Source organism: Engystomops pustulosus, chromosome 4 (assembly GCF_040894005.1).
Source record: "Engystomops pustulosus chromosome 4, aEngPut4.maternal, whole genome shotgun sequence".
NCBI classification, from domain to species: Eukaryota; Metazoa; Chordata; class Amphibia; order Anura; family Leptodactylidae; genus Engystomops; species Engystomops pustulosus.
The window spans coordinates 90,150,512-90,170,182 of NC_092414.1; the positions used below are offsets into that span (position 1 = coordinate 90,150,512).

At 41.1% G+C, this 19,671-nt stretch overlaps 1 protein-coding gene across 3 annotated transcripts in view; it reads left to right on the forward strand.

The window, feature by feature from the left end:
* The window catches only part of RAB3IP (RAB3A interacting protein), a 33,708-nt gene extending 24,037 nt beyond the window's left edge, over nt 1-9,671 (forward strand). For 2 of the 3 annotated variants that reach the window (XM_072146698.1, XM_072146697.1), the window contains exons 6-10: nt 707-835; nt 1,215-1,327; nt 8,752-8,851; nt 8,931-9,000; nt 9,262-9,671. In XM_072146698.1, coding sequence (XP_072002799.1) covers nt 707-835; nt 1,215-1,327; nt 8,752-8,851; nt 8,931-9,000; nt 9,262-9,344 — 495 coding nt within the window. In that variant the 3' untranslated portion in view covers nt 9,345-9,671. Of the gene's footprint in view, nt 1-706; nt 836-1,214; nt 1,328-2,548; nt 5,635-6,449; nt 7,852-8,751; nt 8,852-8,930; nt 9,001-9,261 lie in introns of those variants that run through there. The other variant, XR_011854902.1, reaches the window with a different exon arrangement.
* Nucleotides 9,672-19,671: the final 10,000 nt, after the last annotated feature.

Consider the following 19,671-nt stretch of genomic DNA (forward strand, 5'->3'; position numbering starts at 1 on the left):
CAAAGTATAAAAAAGTTATTAGCGCCAGAAGTTGGCAAAATCAAAAAAATTATTTTTGTACAGGAGGTTTTAATTTTTGTAAATGTATGAAAACATTATAAAACTTATACAAATTTGGTATCCCCTTAATCGTACCGACCCAAAGAATAAAGTAGACATGTCATTTGGGGCGCTCAGTGAAAGACGTAATATCCAAGCCCACAAGAAAATGGCGCAAATGCGGTTTTTTCACCATTTTCATTGCATTTGGAATTTTTTTCCCGCTTCCGAGTACATGGCATGGAATATTTAATACCATCATTATGAAGTGCAATTTGTTACGCAGAAAACAAGCCGTCACACAGCTCTTTACGTGTAAAAATAAAAAAGTTATAGATTTTAGAAGGTGGGGAGTGAAAAATGGACATGAAAAAACAGGAAAGGGCCCGGTCCTTAACCGGTTAAAAAAAAATATGTTTCTATTTTTGCAGTTCTATTCACTTCTGCACTACTCTTATAATGTAAGACCAGCAATGTAGTATTTACATTGTGGCTGGGAAACTGTGCTGCATAGATTTGGTAGATCTATGATTTGGTAAAGTTTTTAATTAAGGAACATAAAATATGTTTTAGACTGGATGATATCTGTACATAAATTACCAGTCCAATGTGCTTTGTAGATTAACTATGTTCATATAGATGTAATTCTGCTTATTTAATTTTGCAGGCTGACTTATCGCTTTACAATGAATTTAAAGCATGGAAGGAAGAGCCACTGATGGACAGAACATGCCCATTTATGAAAAGGATCTATCAAGAAGACATCTGCCCGTGTTTGTCATTTCCAAAGAATGAGGTGTGACATATATGGTATACTAAAGACTATAATGTAATATTAATTCTCTTCTTTATTATTGTTTTTCAGGAAAGCTCTTTTGTATATTATAAAAAAAATTGTAATATCTATTACTAGTCTGAAAGCTCTCTCTGCATGGCTCCTATTTACAGGTTGCCTTGAATATGTGATTGATACATCTAAACTGATACCTAAACTCTACGGAAAATCTTATTTTATTGGGAGTAAACTTTTAATATTTTCACTATATGGGAGCCTGTAATTTGACTGTAAAACACTAGCATGAAAAAAGACAATTAGATACTGTTTCTGTAGATCTATAGTAGATGATGCTATTGATAACATGTCATTAATGGGATTTTATTTGTTCATCTTGTAGCTAGCTGCAGCCGTGCTAGAAGCAGTTGAAAATAACACTTTGAGTATTGAGCCTGCTGGTCTTCAGCCTGTTCGATTTGTGAAAGCCTCAGCTGTTGAATGTGGGGGACCAAAGTAAGTATTGAGGGGGAAAAAAAAATTCTGTATTTATATAGCGCACACAGATTACGCAGCTCTGCACAGAGGAACTGGAGTTTAAAATCACCTCTTTTATGGTGGTCAGAGTTTTATTACCTAGTCTATTGATGAGGGGCAGGAGAGCACCCGTCCCTGTGTCCCAGTGCTGGGACAGGTGGGCATGTCAGGCGGCCGGAAGATAGACGCTGAGGTGCCGTGCCCCTGTAAACACATAGACACACAGCACCGAAGGTCAGTGGCGCAGGACACTGGGAGCACCAGAAACGAAAAGTACAGCTTTGTTGTTTTTTTTTTTTGTTTTTTTGTACAGCCATCCCCAGCCTACCTGAACATTGGTTAAAGTTCCTTGGTAGCACCTCGCAGACCATATAATGTATAGAAAAATAAATTCATTTCCTTTGGTCCACCGTATTTTTTGGACCATACGACGCACCTTTTCTTCCTTAAAAGTGCCTGCATCTTATAGTCTGAAGGTCAGGAAGATCCTGCACTGCCAGATTATTCTGACCGCTGTAATGGAGATCGGCTGATGTTCTGACGTAGCGCTTCACCAGTTGTCCTAGAGAGGAGAGCCTCTGAACTTCCTCTCCCGGGAGTCCCGACATGTATATCACTTCCAGGACCTGGAGTAATGTCAGAAGCATGTGACAGATCCCATGCTTCCTGCATCACTCAAGGTCCTTATGCCTCCGGGATTGGGCAGAGAACTGGGACAGTAAGAAGAGGTTGTGACTTTGTTTCTGTGAATGGTAGTGTCCAGTGTGTTTCTTTTGTGTGTGTGTCTATGTATATAGTGCCTAATGTGTGTATAGCAGAGCTGCGTTTCTGTATAGCAGTGCCCAGTCTGTTCCTTATGTGTTTGTATAGCAAGGCTGTGTGTGGTTCGGTATATAGCAATGCCCAGTGTGTTCCCTTATGTGTGTGTATCTGTCTGTGTATAGTATTGCCCAGTGTGTGTATAGCAGAGCTGTGTGTTTCTGTGTATAGTAGTGCCCAGCCAGTGTGTTTGTGTGTCTGTGAATGAATAGATGTAGCAGGGCTGTGTGTGTAAATGCATGGATGTAGTAGAGCTTTGTGTGCTGTGCTGTTATGCGACTGACAGGGATATTTTAATTGGTATAAAATAAATTTTCCACCACGTTCCATGACGGCCCCCACCTGGAGGATGCTCCTATATCCTGTAGGGACAGGAAGCGCAAGAGATTAAAAGCTCCTCCCTAGCACCCAACACCAGTGTCTTCCTGTCCCTTCGGGATATAGGATGCAAGAGAGTCTCCCTAGGGAGACACGAGATTTCTTTTACTTTTTACTTTTTACCTTTTTCTTTTTACTTTTTACTTTAATGGGTTCCGCCTCACAACCGAGTGGGGGGAACACCAAAATGTACCTCCTCCCCGCCCCCCGTTCTGCCAGCCCAACCAACGGTCCCGGGAGACCAATGCTGGGTGGTTGCGGGGGGGGACATGCAGCGGTACCTGTGCTGGGGCCCTTTTCTCTGCTGGAGGACCGGTGTGTGAGGGGCATCGGTCCTCGGCGGTGAGGGGTTCCGGCTCCGGTAGGATGTTTACGTGCGCGCGCGCACGTGCTGCTTGTGTGCGTGGTCCGGGATGGCCGCGTACCGGAAGTCGGCCGCAGACGCGACTTCCGGTATACACGTCAGAGCGACAGGGTCGCGTCATTGGGGGCGGACCCGAAAGCCGGCTCCGTGGACGCATGCGCAGTCCAGGAGCCCGATCGCTTCCGGGTTGAACCGGAAGGGGGAGGAGGGACGAGCCTCTCCAGAACGCGGGAAAAAATCAAATTTAAGCGTTCCTGGAAGGAAAACCTAGTCGGTGGCTCTGGTGCTTCCAGCAAAATGGCTGATGACGCATCCAACCTGTTCCAGGTCCTGGTACCCGTAAGTACAAGCCCTGGGCTGTCCTCTTCTCTCTCACCATACATTTCATACCTGTTATTAACTGTTATCATGTATGCTTCTCTTAGGGAAAAGAGCAGAAAGAACCTAAAGAGAAAGAACAGAGAGAGAGAGATAAACCCCTTAAAAAACCCTCTAAAAGATGTGGCTTATGTAGTTCTAAATTACCAGAGGACTATAGGAAAAGCCTGTGTTCAGATTGTCTGACCAAAATTTTAAAAGAGGAAAGGTCGTCATTAATGGACGAAATAAGGTCCGCAATAAAGGAAGAAGTTTCCTCCTCTATTGCTGCTCATTTACCCGAACCACCTAGGAAAAAACCTAGATACGTTCAGTCTTCCTCTTCTGATCAAGACTCAGATTTTCCTTCCTGTTCTTTAGATGATAGACCGGAAGAAAGTCTAGAGGGGGGACATTCAAAAGATCAGGGGCACACAAAGTATTTGTTTGCGTCCGAGGATCTAGACAGCTTATTAAAAGCCTTGAGAAACACACTAGAAATAGAGGATGTGTCTGAACCAACCTCTGTACAGAGTGATCTCTTTGGGGGACTCAAATACAGAAAGAAAAGTTTCTTTCCTGTAATTGACACACTAAAAGACTTAGTGTTATCTGAATGGAAGGAGCCAGAAAAAAGAATTTCTATCCCCAAAGAATTCCGAAATAGATTACAATTTGAGGACAATACTTTATGGGAGGAAATACCTAAAGTCGACATTCAAGTGGCTAAAGTAGTAAAAAAGACGGATCTCCCATTTGAAGATAGTGCCCAATTAAAAGACCCCCTTGACCGTAAATCTGATGCCTTACTTAAAAGGGCTTGGGAGACGTCTTCTTTAAATATTAAGACCAACATTGCCTCCACTTCTGTCGCCAGGACTTTATATTTTTGGTTGTCAGAATTGGAATCACACCTGGTAAATAAAACCTCTAGGGATTCCATTATAGAGTCTTTACCCCTCCTCAAATCTGCCACAGCCTTTTTAGCAGATGCTTCTGCTGAAGCTTTAAGGTTTTCGGCCAAAGAGGCGGCCTTAACCAATTCTGTCCGGAGATCTCTCTGGCTAAAACAGTGGGGTGGGGATACGAAATCTAAGTCTATGCTCTGCGGTATCCCATTCCAAGGTGAATTTTTGTTTGGCAGCGAATTAGATTCTATACTAGAAAATGCTGCAGACAGAAAAAAGGGGTTTCCGATTAATAGAATTCCCCCTAAAAAACCTTCCTTTCCCTTTCCCTTTCGTTCCTCCAGGGAAGAGAAACCTCCCTTTAGGGGCAAAGGAAAGACAGGTAGATGGAGCTACACAAAAGGAGGCGCAGGTCGAGGGTTTTTCTCTAACCCCGACCACAAGCAGAGGAAACAATGACGTACAGGTGGGGGGGAGACTTTCCCATTTCAGGCCCGAATGGGAAAAAATCTGCCAAAACCCTTGGATTCTCCAGACCATCCAGTCAGGTTACAGGGTAGAATTTCTCCATATTCCCCCACAACATTTTCAGAACCCAAATCTACCAGAAAGTCAAACTCTCCATCTCTGGACCAACATCCAACAATTGCTTCGGATGGATGTGATTGTTCCAGTCCAGGAGATAGAAAAAGGGGAAGGATTTTATTCCCCTCTTTTTTTTGATAAAAAAACCCAATGGGTCTTACCGTCTAATTATAAATCTAAAAAAACTAAACAAATTTATAAAGTACAAACACTTCAAGATGGAGTCGATAAAGTCAGCGACCCCCTTGATAGGAAAAAATTATTTTCTTTGTACGATCGATCTAAAAGACGCGTACTATCACGTCCCTATTTGCCAGGATCACCAAAAATACCTAAGATTCACAGTTCGCTCCCCGGGGGGAAAAATACTTCATTTTCAGTTCAAAGCCCTACCATTCGGGATCTCTTCGGCACCCCGTATTTTTACAAAAATTATGGCAGAGGTAGTGGCCCACCTAAGATTGAAGGGCATAATTATAGTTCCTTACCTAGACGACCTTCTTCTAGTTGCAAAGACCAAATCAGACCTAAAGACCCACCTTCAGTTAGTCATAGGTCTCCTCCAGGACTTAGGTTGGGTCATAAACAGGAAAAAATCAGATTTAAAACCAGAGATGGTGAAAAAATTTCTAGGGGTAAAACTAGATTCCGTGAAGCAGAGTTCTTTCCTACCGTTAGAAAAGATCCACAAAATAAAGGAAAACATAAGTCTCTTCCAGAGGAAAGAGTCGTGCAGCATTCGAGCAGCTCTGAGTCTTCTGGGCCTTCTGACGTCCTGTATCCAGTGCGTGTCTTGGGCTCAAAACCACACAAGGACTATGCAGGCTTGGACTATCCGGGTGTGGGACAAAAACCCTCTACATCTAGACCACAAGGTAAAGATTCCCCTTTTAGTCAAACATTCACTATCATGGTGGAAGAGTCCCATAAACTTAAAGAAGGGAGTTTGGTGGAATCCAAACCCAATCTTAACAATTCAAACAGACGCAAGCCTGTCAGGTTGGGGGGCTGCGTTGGCAGGCCACTATTTTCAGGGTCAGTGGGACAGCCAGACTTGTTCTAGGTCCTCAAACTTTCGGGAGTTAAAGGCAGTCCTAGAAACATTCAAAAAGGGCCACTTGCATATAAAAAATCAACACATAAGAATCCTCTCTGATAACACTACTACAGTAGCTTATTTGCGCAGGCAAGGGGGCACAAAGTCTAAATCTTTGTCTGAGTTATCACATCAAATTTTTAGGTGGGCAGAAACACACTTTCTATCCCTCTCAGCTATCCATCTCAAAGGTACAGAAAATATAGAAGCAGACTTCTTAAGCCGGGTTACATTAGATCCTCATGAATGGTCTTTAAACCCACAAACTTTCGGGGAAATCTGTCATATCTGGGGGACCCCAACCTTAGATCTTTTCGCAACCTATCTAAATAATCCCCTAAATACTTTTCTTTAGACCATAGGGGCTCTCCTACGGGGTTAGATGCCTTCAGTCATACATGGGGGTCGGGGTTAGTCTATGCCTTCCCTCCCATACCTCTAATTCCCAAAATCTTGCAGAAACTAAGATCAGAACGGGCATTATTAATCCTTATTGCTCCATTCTGGCCAAAAAGAAGTTGGTTCCCGGTTATTCAGGAACTAGCTATAGATAATCCTGTTCATCTTCCTTATCGTCAGGATCTTCTTCTACAGGGTCCACTGTTTCATCAGGACGTGCGACATCTAAAGCTTACGGCCTGGATCCTGAGAGGGCATACCTAATGACCAAAGGCCTTTCTACCGGAGTGATCGACACTATTCAAGCAAGCAGGAAACCAGTGACTAACGCTATTTATGCCAAGATCTGGAAAAAATTCTGTACTTGGTGTGGGGATTATCCTCCTTCTCCAGAAAATCCAAACTTAGGCCAAATTTTAGATTTCTTACAGGCCGGGTTTTCTCTAGGTCTTAAACCAAGCACCCTTAAGGTCCAGATTTCGGCTTTAAGTATATATTTTGACCTTCCCTTAGCAGATCACAGATGGATCAGGAGATTCATTAAGGGCTGTTCCCGTATTAAACCACGTATACACAACCCAGTCCCTTCTTGGGATCTCTCTCTGGTCCTGAATATTCTCACAGAGCCCCCCTTTGAGCCTCTGGATTCTGCAAACATAAAAATCCTCACATTTAAAACTATCTTCCTGATAGCAATTACCACAGCACGCAGATTGGGTGAAATCCAGGCCCTCTCTCGCAGAGAACCCTTTTTAAATATCTTAGATGACAAAATAATTCTCAAACTAGATCCCCTCTTCCTCCCTAAAGTTGTGTCTGAATTCCACCGTAAACAGGAAATTATTCTTCCCTCCTTCTGTGCTAATCCTAAATCTGAACGGGAAAGGAAGTGGCAAACCTTAGATGTTAGGAGATGTGTTCTCTTTTACTTAGAAGCAACAAAAGAGTGGTGTAAAGATTCCAGTTTACTAGTTAACTTTGGGGGAAAGAATAGAGGGTTGAAAGCCTCAAAGGCAACCTTAGCCAGATGGATAAAATCCACTATATCTCTCTGCTACAAGACCACAAACACTTCCCTTCCGGGGGATATTAAAGCCCATTCCACTAGGGCCATGGCGACATCCTGGGCCGAAAAAAGGGGTGCATCTCTGGACCAAATATGCCGAGCAGCAACGTGGTCAAGTTCCTCGACATTTGCAAAGCACTATCGGTTGGATATTGCCTCCCAGGAGGACCTGGCATTCGGCAGGAAAATCCTGCAGGCGGTGGTCCCTCCCAAATAATGGGGTAATCTGGTAAGTCTCCAGGTGGGGGCCGTCATGGAACGTGGTGGAAATATGGAATTAGACTTACCGGTAATTCGGTTTCCACTAGTGACCATGACGGCCCCCCATTATTTCCCTCCCTTTCTTCCTTCTTGGAGATGGTTCTATGTGAAATTCCTTGCATTTGCATCCTTCCGGGTGGTACTTTGGTAGACACTGGTGTTGGGTGCTAGGGAGGAGCTTTTAATCTCTTGCGCTTCCTGTCCCTACAGGATATAGGAGCATCCTCCAGGTGGGGGCCGTCATGGTCACTAGTGGAAACCGAATTACCGGTAAGTCTAATTCCATATTTTCCTTTCTGGAAGACTAAATCTGGGGTGCATCTTATAGTATATGTATTGACATGCAGAATTAAGCCAACCATTGGAAAAAAACTGATTTTCTTTATTATTCCACCCAATTCAGATTTTTTTTGTCTTCCAGCTTCCCAGTACATTGTAAAGAACATAAGATTGTGCTTTAAAAAAATCACAATACATTGCTCAAAAACCTCCATATTTGAGTATTAAATATACAGTTGTGTAATGCAGGGAGTAAAACAACTAATAACAAGTTCACATCTCCATTAGGTCTTCAGTTATTTCCTTTAAAGTCAAAACCAGCAGTGGACAAACAAAGAGAACAGGTGCAAGACTTTCCAGTGACTATACGGGGGTAAGGTATAATGGGAGACTTGCACCTGCTCTCTTTGTTCAACCACACCTGATTTTGGCCGAAAATAACTGAAGACCTAATAGAGTTGTTAACTGTGAACTTAAGATGCCAACACTCTTATGGCTGGGAAGTTGGTAAAGGGATCCTATTACAGACTTCCCCCCATGCCCCCACAAGTAATGGCATATCCCTAAACTGTTATCATCAAAATTCTGTCAATCGTGGATCAAATGATAATTTATAGCAAACTGTACCTGGCTCCCAGCTAGCTGTGTCCCCTGGGTGTGTTCATCAGTGTCCAGTACAATTTAGCCAGCGAGCCAGGTAGAGTTTAATATAAATTATCATTTGATCCATAAATGACAGAATTTTGATGATAACAGTTTGGGGATATACTATTAATTGTGGGGGCATGGGGGAGGCTAAAAAAGGGTCTCTGGCGTGAGAAGTTTTAATTATGAGAAAACCCATTTACATTGCAAAACAGACGTCTCATTATTATAAATATTTTGTTTTAGAAAATGTGCTCTGAGTGGTCAAACAAAATCTTGTAAGCACCGGATCAAACTTGGAGACTCAAGCAATTATTACTATATTTCTCCGTGCTGTAGATATAGGGTGAGTAGGAGCAGTATGTTTGTCTTGCTGGTCGTGGGAAATGTAGATGTGTACAATTATATTTTGCCCTATTTTACAGATCACCTCTGTATGTAATTTCTTCACATATATAAGGTACATTCATCAAGGACTGGTAAAGCAACAGGATGGTAAGTAAATACAGTGTTCAATGCTTATAGGATAAAACCGACCAGTGGGTGATGTTTTGTATGATTTTATTTTTTCTGACTTGCTCTATGTTGTTCCTCTTAACTCTCTGTACCCCTTCTTTTTGTTGCACCTATCTATGTCACCCCTCTTAGCTTTCTATGTTTTTGTCTACACTATGTTCTGAATGGGCAAATCCGTCAAATTCATTTAGTGCATAGTTTATGTATAATATATTTATATATTGTTTCTTGATCTTCTAGCTGATCAAATGTTCTGGGAAATTATGCAGTTGCGAAAGGAAATGTCTCGAGCAAAGCTTGGATTTTTCAAAGAAGAACTTTAAGACACTAAAATAATATATTTGGACTTCGATTTTTTTTTTTTTTTTTTTTAATTCCTAAATTCCTGAAGCCAGAAATAGAGATGGATAGTGGTAACACAGGTATTTTCTTATGTAATCCACTGAAATGACTACACATCACAACATATCTATACTCTGTTCTTTGTGAGCTACACTACTTATAGTTCATGTGGTATTATGAACTTGACCTGTCCTGTGTGTGCCTGATACTATTGGCTGCTGAGGTTCTGGTTAGCGTTTGCAGGCATTACATCTGTAAATTATTAGCTACATTTAAATTTTAAGAAATAAACTGTAGTTTGAAGTTTACATTGTTTTTGTCGTTTCTGTCAAGTTGTCCTCTTCTTGCCCTTAGGGTAGGTAAGTTCTCTATCATTCTTCTAACTAGTTACACATTATACATTACTAAAATACTTAACTAGTCAGTAGGTGCTTTAAACACTGCCAGGTTTAGATAAGCACCCCAAATGTGCTCTTAGCAGTAAGGTACTCTATTTTTTTACACTGTAATACATGTCTGATTTATACAGCATCCGCCTGACATTTAGACAACAGAAGATAAGAGCTCTCTTTCTTCATATTCTGGCAAGGGTAGGGGTTGCAACGCCCATACTATGCATGTCCTCTTTGCATGTTAATATAAGAGAGATTTCTTATTTGTTCCACCAGAAAGTTAAAAAAAAATAAAATAAAAACTGCACCATTAATCTTCACACAAGCAAGATGGTGGAGGGAATTTACCATGCCTTGTCCCCCAGTTTTCTGGCAGACGAGGCATGTAAACCTGCACAACACTTTTTCCCGATGGGTTAAGGATGTATGCTCTGGTCCACCATATATACTATGACAGAGAATGCTTACCACGGTCAATGCACTGCACGCAAGATTTATTAAGACTGGCATACTTGCTGCATGACATTTTAAAACGACATATGCACATGTAGTGCTCATCAGTATAGAGAATAGGTTCCAGCTGTTATTCAACAATCTTATTCAAAAAGAGTAAATAGGGATATGATATTCTCACAAAGACAAGATTCTTAAATACACAGGATTTCATTTTGTTTTAGATCCATCTCATGACTCCTGTGTCTCCTCTTTTTCTATGTGTCATATACTAGGAGACTGTTACAAAGCTAAATAAAAGTATAGATAAACCCAGTACCCTGATAATCGAAGCACATTGTCAGCACACAGTATCTCATAGCACAGAGGGATTATGAAAGGTCTGCTTAGAATTTTGGTGGGATTTTACAATGACCATAACTGGGTAATAGGATCAAAAAAAGCAATAAAACAGAGTAAGAGTAAAGTAAGGGGTTAAAAATTCTTTGTAAACCTCACTGGGGTTTTCAAATGTTACAATTTTCTTTCATGGGCAAACCCCTTTAAGAAAAAATGTCTGAAGCACTCGCCAAGTAGAAGTTCACTTTTATTCTTATAATTCAGTGTACATCCGTAAAAACAACATGCAGTGTGTGGGCAGTAATAGATCCCCATCATATGATGAAAATAGATGGGATACTAGCACTTTGCATGCAGTTTTAATATTGGCTATCCATTTTTAATAAACTCTGGTACAAAATTTGAGGACCTGTCATAAGTTCTGACTTGAGGAAGCATTTCCTATACTGCTAAGGGGGAAGGGGTTTACCTGTTGGTCCGTTAATGATGACAATATTTGACTGCTTAGGGGGATTCCACCATGACAAGAAAGCATCCCCTCGGCTTATACACGAGTCATACAGTCATAAAAAAATCTTTAAAAAAATAATAAACTTATATACTCACCCTCTGGTGGCCCCGACCTGCAGCGCTGCTACCCCGATGTCCGCGCGGGTCCTCTTCTGGCTCCCGCGGCCGTCTTCTGTCTTCACTAATTTCGTGCCGGGTGCCTTTCCTCTAGGCGGCGCCTTGTATGATGTCAGCAGCGGCGCGTCATACTAGGCGCCGTTCAGGGGAGAACAATGGCGGCGCCCGGCACGAATTTAGTGAAGAAAGAAGACGGGGCCGAAGCCAGAAGAGGACCCGCACGGACATCGGGGGAGCAGCGCTGCAGGTCGGGGCCACCGGAGGGTGAGTATATAAGTTTATTATTTTCTTTTAATACTGGGGGCTGTGCTGTATATTACTGGGGGCTGTGCTGTATACTACTGGGGGCTGTGCTGTATACTACTGGGGGCTGTGCTGTATACTACTGGGGGCTGTGCTGTATACATACTGGGGGGGGGTCTGTGATTTAATGCATTTTCCACCCTCGGCTTATACTCGAGTCAATAGGTTTTCCCAGTTTTTGATTATTAGGGGTCTCGGCTTATACTCGGGTCGGCTTATACTCAAGTATATACGGTATTTAATATAAATACATATCAGGACTGATGATGGGTCCATCCAAAGTACATTCGTTCTTAACATTATCCACTGACTACATGGGAAGGACGGGTCTGCTTTATTCAGGTTTTTTTTTTTTGGGGGGGGGGGGGTAAATCAATTTTATTTAAAATACTATGCACGGAATAACATGTGCACAGTGGGCTCTAATACTCATGACAGATTTCTGATAAAGGTAACATCTTATATAAGACAGAACATCATGAAGGCACAGATTATAGGCATATTCTGATATATAATAAACATGTGAAAACAAACCTTAATATAAGTGAGAAGGGGTGACAAGGACTTAGGATAAGGACCTCAGGAAACGTTTTTATATATACATTTGGATGCCTGCAACCTCCAGTGAATCCTTTAAAAGAAAAAAAAGTAAGAATTGGATTCTAGTATGGAAATGTATGCCTCCATGTCAAGTTTAAGTCTATTCACGACTGGGAGCGCATTTGCAACTTACTAGAGTAATTACTCTGAAAAGATACTTACAAGAGAGCTTGTATTGCTTGTGTAAATATAAAATAATCTATGCTCGCCATACGTTATACCCTAACCCTAATGGCCCTTTACATGTTTTCTTATAGATAACAAAGCCTACATAGTATTTAGTTAAACAATGGTATCTACTAAGTAATATTTGGACTCTGTGGAGAGTTTGAGGCATGAGACACATTGAGGAAGATTTCTCAATCTGTCTGCATATAAAAATCCTTACACAACATTTATTAAAGCATAACTGTAACGTTTTTATAGCTGCAATAACGGAAAACTAAAATTTTTCCAATATACACTAACACTGAAAAGTTTGGAGTCACCCAGAAATATCCCTATTTTTGAAAGAAAAACACATGAAGCTGACATTAAATGAATCATAAATATGCTCTATAAATTGTTAATGTGGTGAATGAATATTCAAGCTGCAAACATCTGGTTTTTAATGCAATATCTACAAAGGTGTATATAGGCCCATTTCCAACAACCACCACTCCAGTGGTTTAATAGTACATTGTGTTTGCTAACTGTGTTGGAAGGCTAATCTGGGAAGTATGCAAATATGTTTTCTAAGGTGTTAAATGGAGAACACTGCCTCCTTTTGTTACATTGAAAGGCAGCTCCCTTAACACCAAATATGACCTACAAGAAGTTTAAAAATATGGTGTGGGATTAAGCCAAACCAGTATATCTGTTCCAGAAGGAACAGACTCCTGTAGACAGCACCGTTTTCACCTGGTTGGGTCTCCTCAGTACAGCGTAGGGAACTGGATTGGCTGTATGAGAGGTTATTGACTAGGGTCAGACAGTAGGTGTCCTCCTTATGGAAATATTGCCAATTAAGGTAACCTTAAAGGCATGTGGAGACTTAAAGCCATAGATGCTCCACTAGGGAATTCTGGGAATTATGCAAATACAGTGTCTACAGTTGGGATTCTGTTCCTTCTAGAATAGATATACTGGTTTGGCCTAATCCCACACCATATTTTTAGACTTCTTGTAGGTCATACTTAGTGTTAAGGGGGCTGCCTTTCAAGGTAGCAAAATGAGGCATTTTTTCCATTTACTGACTTAGAAAACGTATTTGCATACTTCCCAGAATTCCCTAGTGGAGCATCTATGGCTTTAAGTCTCCACATGCCTTTAAGGTGGCCTTAAATGGCAATCTCTCCATAAGGAGAACACATACTGTCTGACCCTAGGAAGGCTTATGGATGTTTTGAAAACCCTTGTTCAAGTATTCTAGCACAGCTGAAAACAGTTTGGCTGGTTGAGAATGTGGAGCATCGCATCTGTTTGTTCTATGAAACTCTCACCATGGCCAGAAAACTGGACAGTCTATTCTGAGGATTTCCTCCAACTGGGTGTACTACTCCCTTCAGAGGAGAGCACAAACAGGCACTAAACCGAGTGGGGAAAAAAAAGAAGTGGAAGGCCCCACTGTACAACAATGCAACAAGACAAGTGCCTTAGAGTCTCTAGTTTGAGAAACAGATGCCTCACAGGTCCTCAACTGGCAGCTTTATTAAATAGTTCCTGCCAAACGTCAGTGTCAACCTCTACAGTGAAGTCACTATTTTTTACGGTGAAACTGCGAATGGCGCATTAAATCAGTTATGAAGAGTCGTTAAGAGGCGACTTCAGGATACTGGCCTTTGGGGCAGAGCAGCAAAGAAAGACATGAGACTAGCTAATAAAACACAGACAGTGGACAGAGGAAGATTGGAAAAAGTCTTGTGGACTGACGGATCTAAGTTTGAGGTGTTTGGATCACACAGAAGAACATTTGTGAGATGCAGAACAACTTAAAAGATTCTGAAGGGAGTGCCTGACTCACTGGGGCACATTTACTAAGGGTCCGCAGCCGCGAATCTGTCAGGTTTTTCCCGAATATTTCCGCTTTGCGCTGTATTTCACGGGATTGTGGCGCTCGCGATCGATTTTTGGCGCAATCGCGCCGACTTTCGCGCGACAGAAATCGGGGGGCGTGGCCACCGGACAACCCGAAGGATTCGGAAAAACCGCAGAATTTAAAAAGCCATTTGTGTCGCAAGATCAAGCACTCACATACACCAGAAAAAAGCAGGTGAACTCCAGCGGACCTCGGCGCAGCAGCGACACCTGGTGAATATCGGCGCACGGACCTTAGTGAATCCCGGCAGAACCCGAATCAGCGCCGGAGAACCCGCCGCTGGATCGCGACTGGACCGGGTAAGTAAATGTGCCCCACTGTGTCAAGCATGGTGAGGGTAATGTGATGGTCAGGGGTTGTTTTGGTGCTGGTAAGGTGAGAAATTTGTAAATGGGTCAAAGGGATTTTGAATAAGAAAGGCTATTACTCCATTTTGCCATGCCATACCCTGTGGAAAGCACTTGATTGGAGGAAGAAGCAGGCAGCTGGTATTCTATCTGTATGGTATACAAAATGTGCCCATAAAACCAATCCAACGTGTGGGAGGGGGCTTCTGGAAGCATAGAAATTTGAAATGTGAAATTTCATCAACAGCCAGAATGGTAAAGGTCTGCAATGCTGGAATTGCAGCAAAGGGAGCATTCTCTGATGAAGCACAGTTTGAAGAAGAAAATTATTTCAAATGAAAAAATTAATTTTAAACCTTGCAATGTCTGGACTATATTTATATTAATTTTGCAACTAATTTGAAAACTAAAGGTAGTAGTTTTCATAGAAAACACAAAAATTGTCAGGGTGACCCCTAACCTTTAAACTGTAGTGTGCATTCATTATTTTATTGCACCTCTTTCTCCAATTCTATACAGTGCACCAAACACTTCTGTTGTAAACTCAACCAACTAAAAGTTGGTTTAAAGTAAACTTCAGATTTATTATCCAGCATGATAACTCTGGTGTAAAATAAGACTGTGTAGTCTAACTCTAAACTGGTCTATTCACTGACACTTTGATAAATCTCCCCCTTTTAGCCTTTTGAGATTACAAGGTGACAAAACTACTGTAGTGGTCTTTAGGTCTTGAAGGTTTCTTTTTCTATGATTTTGAAATGAAGAGTATAATAATATTAATTCATAATAATAATTCTTTACTTATATAGCGCCTGCAAATTACGCAGCGCTGCACAAAGCATGGCAAATTGGTCCATTGTATGTTTTAGAAGGAGTCTGCCCAATAAATTGATGAACATCGATGATAAAATTTGTTTGCTTGTTGCAATCATATCAAAATTGTCTTAAAGAGGACCTGTCACCCATAAAAAGGCACTAGGAGCTGCTTACTAAAGTAACCAGCTCCTAGTGCTACAACAGATGCAGCAGACACTGGCATTAGAAACGCTGTACCACGCTGGAAGTGGTCGGCATATTCATAAGGGGCGGTGCTTCTTCCCCGGATGGCCCCTCCCACTTCATTGGCCGGCTGTGCCCGTGAGATTCACCGCCCCTAGTCCCTCATGAATATGACCGACGGCTTCCAGCGCGGTCCGGTGGTTCTATTGTACAGCGCGGCAGTGTCTGCTAGCGTTATCAGAGGTTTCCGATAAAGCTAACAGTATAACACTGCTACATCTGTTGTAGCACTAGGAGCTGCTCACTTAAGTGCCTAGTGCCTGTTATTGGGTGACAGATCCTCTTTAACGCTTAATTGACCAGCCTGTAAATAAAGACCTAAATATCGAAATACTTATTGTAGTTTTTTCACCCCATTTCAGAAGCAATAACTTATTAAATTGCCAGTCATCACAGCTAGGTGAGTACTAGCTTGTCCTGAAATGGTGGAGGCTTGCATATACACAAGTGCAAACATGTTGCTAACTTTATGTAAAGGCGATCAAGAAAATGAGGTATCCGTGGCACATCCAAATAAATTTTTATATTCTTCATTCGTTAAAAATGTACAGCGGTGTATATGAAGGTACAGGAACCTGCACGTTTTGGCTGATTTCTAAGTTTCTTACTCATGGTATGTTAAAAAACAAAATGAAACACCCTTAATATGCTTACCCCCTTAATGACAGCCGTATCGGCTTTTTACGGCGGTCATTAAGGGTACTTCTTCTGACGTGTACGCCTTTCTACGGCGGCGCGTCAGAAGAAGATTTCGGGACACCGGGTCTGGTGATATCACAGCCCAGACCCAGCACTAACACCCGGGATCGGAAAAACTCAGATCCCAGGTGTTTAACCCCTTACACGCCGCGGTCAAGCATGACTGCGGCGTGCAAGTGTGTCCCCCGTGGATCGGACCCCCCCGGTGTGCTTACCGGGGGATCCGATCCCTCCTGCCGCTGCCCCGGGTCCCGACGAGTGACCCGAGGATGAAGGCTTCTCTCCCCGCCGGGTTCTGCCTTCCTGCAATATGCTCAGTTACTTAAACTATACACTGCAATACAAGTGTATTGCAGTGTAAAGGCTTGAACAAGCGATCGGATGATCGCTTATTCAAGCTAAGAGGTAGAAAATGTAAAAAAGTTTAAAATTTTTTTTAATCATTTTATAATATAATTAAATAAATAAATAAAATAAAAGTCCCATAATCTCCCCAGTAATAAAATGCAAATAAAGTAAATAAAACACAAAAACATACATATTTGGTATCAGCACGTCCGTATTAATCTGTACAATAAATCTAAATCAATATTGAACCCGCTCGGTGAACTTCGTAAAAAAAACTCTAAAAACTTCCCATAATATACAATTTTTCATCAAACACCATCACAAAAAATGTTCTAAAAAGTGATCAAAAAAAAGTTACGTTCCCTAATATGATACGACTGAAAAGAACAACTGTTTTCGCAAAAAATAAGCCCTCAACCAGATCTGACAACAGAAAAATACAGAAGTTATGGCCCTGAAAAGTTGTCAATAGTAAAAACAATGCGATTTTCTCCAATATTGGTTTTGCTCAGGAAAATTGAGCAAAAATAAGAAAAACTATATAAATGAGGTATCACCGCAATCGTAGTGAACCAGAGAATAAAGATAAAATATTATTTTTACGTTACGGTGAGCGGGGGGGGGGGGGGGATAAAAATTGATGATTTCGTTTGTGTCCCCCTTGAAATAGTTAATAAAATCTCATGAATAAGCTTTAGACTCCAAAAATGAATTATCTATACATTGTATCTCATCCCATAAAAAAATAAGCCTCATATGTTTGCATTACCAAAAAAAAAAAAAAAAAATGTATAGGTAGTACAATGTGACAATACAAATCTGCTGTGAATGGCGCCTCCATTCATTCTATACTCGGCCGTGGGCCCGTACAGAAGTTTACCACCACATATGGGGTATCGCTACACTCGGGAGGAATTGGGAATCAAGCGTTGCAGTGCGTTTCATCATTCATCATGTCAGTTTTGGCCTAAATTAATGTATTTTCCAAAAAAATTCTATAGTTTCTAAATCGCAAGTCCATATTTTTTAACCCATGTGAAACACTTAAAGGGTTAATAGACTTAATAGAAGTTGTTTTACATATGTTGAGGGGTGAACTTTCTATAGTGGGGTAATTTATGGGGTTTTACTATTATTTAGGCCTCTCAAAGTCACTTGAAAGCTGAGTTGTCCCTCAAAATGTGAGTTTTGGCAATTTTCATGAAAATAAGAAAAATCGCACCTAAAGTTCTGCACCTCATAACATCCTAGAAAAATGACCGGAAGCATAAAGCAGATATTCTGTAAATGTTAATTATCAAACTTTTTGGGTAGTTTTACATCTTGTCTGGAAACCAGAACATTTCAAACTTAGAAAATGAAGAATTTTTGCAAACTTTTGCCAAATTTTCACTTTTTTTCAGAACGAAACGCAAAACTTATCACTTAAATTTTATAACTAACATGAAGTACAATGTGTCACGAGAAAACATTCTCAAAATCACCCAGATATGTTAAAGCGTTCCGAAGTTATAACCAATTATCATGATACATGTCATATTTGAAAAATCGAGTCTGGTCATTGAGCTGAAAACTAGTGTCAGTGATAAGAGGTTACATACACCTGGCTAATTGGATACGTTGTATCTGGTCTAAAAGAACACAGAGATACATGACTTGCGACAAAAATATTACAAACAATGGTACAAGACAAGAACAATGCAATTATAGATTATGCATAATGCAGTTCTTTGAATTCATACCGTTGGGGTATCTCGATCCTAATGCTAAAATCCAAGGTACTACTATGAAGGTACTACAGTATGCCTGAGTTTGGATACATTTACAGACACTTTCACTCTGCGCTCCAAATAACTCCTCCACTTTGTTCTTTGGTTTGGCACGATCGCGGTGAAAACAAATTTATGCAGATTTTATTGCGTTCAAAAATGAAACGAATGTGTACAAAAAAAAAATAAAAATTGCCATCTTCTGACGCTAATAACTTTTTCATACTTTGTGGTACGAAGCTGTGGGTGGTGTCATTTTTTTGTGAAATGAGCCAATGTTTTCATTGCTACAATTTTGAGGACTGTGCAACATTTTGATCACTTTTTATTCCATTTTATATGTGATGTAAAATGATGTAAAAGTCGCATTTCGGACATTAAGGTGCCATTTCCCGTCGCGGAGGTCACTGACAGTTATAACCGTTTTTATATTTTGATAGATTGGGCATTTTGGGGTGATACCTAACGTGTTTGTGATTTTTACTGTTTGTTATATTTTATATCAGTTCTAGGGAAAAGGGAGAGATTTTAATTTTTATTGTTTTATTAATTTTGAAAATGTTTTAAACTTTTTGTTTCTTCTTTTTTTATTTCACTATTTCATTGTAACGAATCTGCAGAAACCATTCAGCCTTGGGTCTGACGAGGACCCGAGGATATCATGGCAACCAATCGCCGCCCCCCTGATGATATTAGGGGGAGCGGCGATCGGAAGAAAGATGCCGGCGCCCATGCACCGCCGTCTTTTAAATGCCGCCGGCATCGGAAGGGTTAATATTCACGATCAGTGCAAGCACCGACCGCGGTTATTAGTGGTGGGGGTTTGCTGCAATATGCAACAACCCCCACCCTTGTATGAAGAGAACTCAGCCCGTGAGCCCTCTTCATACATTCTCTGTGCCGTAGAGCTACGGCACAGAGCATTAAGGGGTTAATTGCCTGAATGTCCAATTATGTAGTGCACAGAACCATACACCATATTTGATCTGAAAGAGGAGGTGCTTATCTTAAATATTAAAATGTTTGTAGGTACTACTGAACCAAAATTAGGGGCTTCTGAAGTCTCCCTGCAGCCAATAAACTTGACTTATCTTATGTGTAAATGAGGTGAGAAGAAGTCATATTTGCCTGACTGAGATTTTATTTAAAGGCAAACAGGTGAGATTTTACATAAAAGAGGGAATTCTAGAAAGGATACCTCATACCCTTCCTGAGGGGGTTAGTAGTTTAGTAGAGTTAAATCTGCTGACGAGTCCCCTTTAAGCTTGGCATTCGTCATGTTTATTAACCTTGGA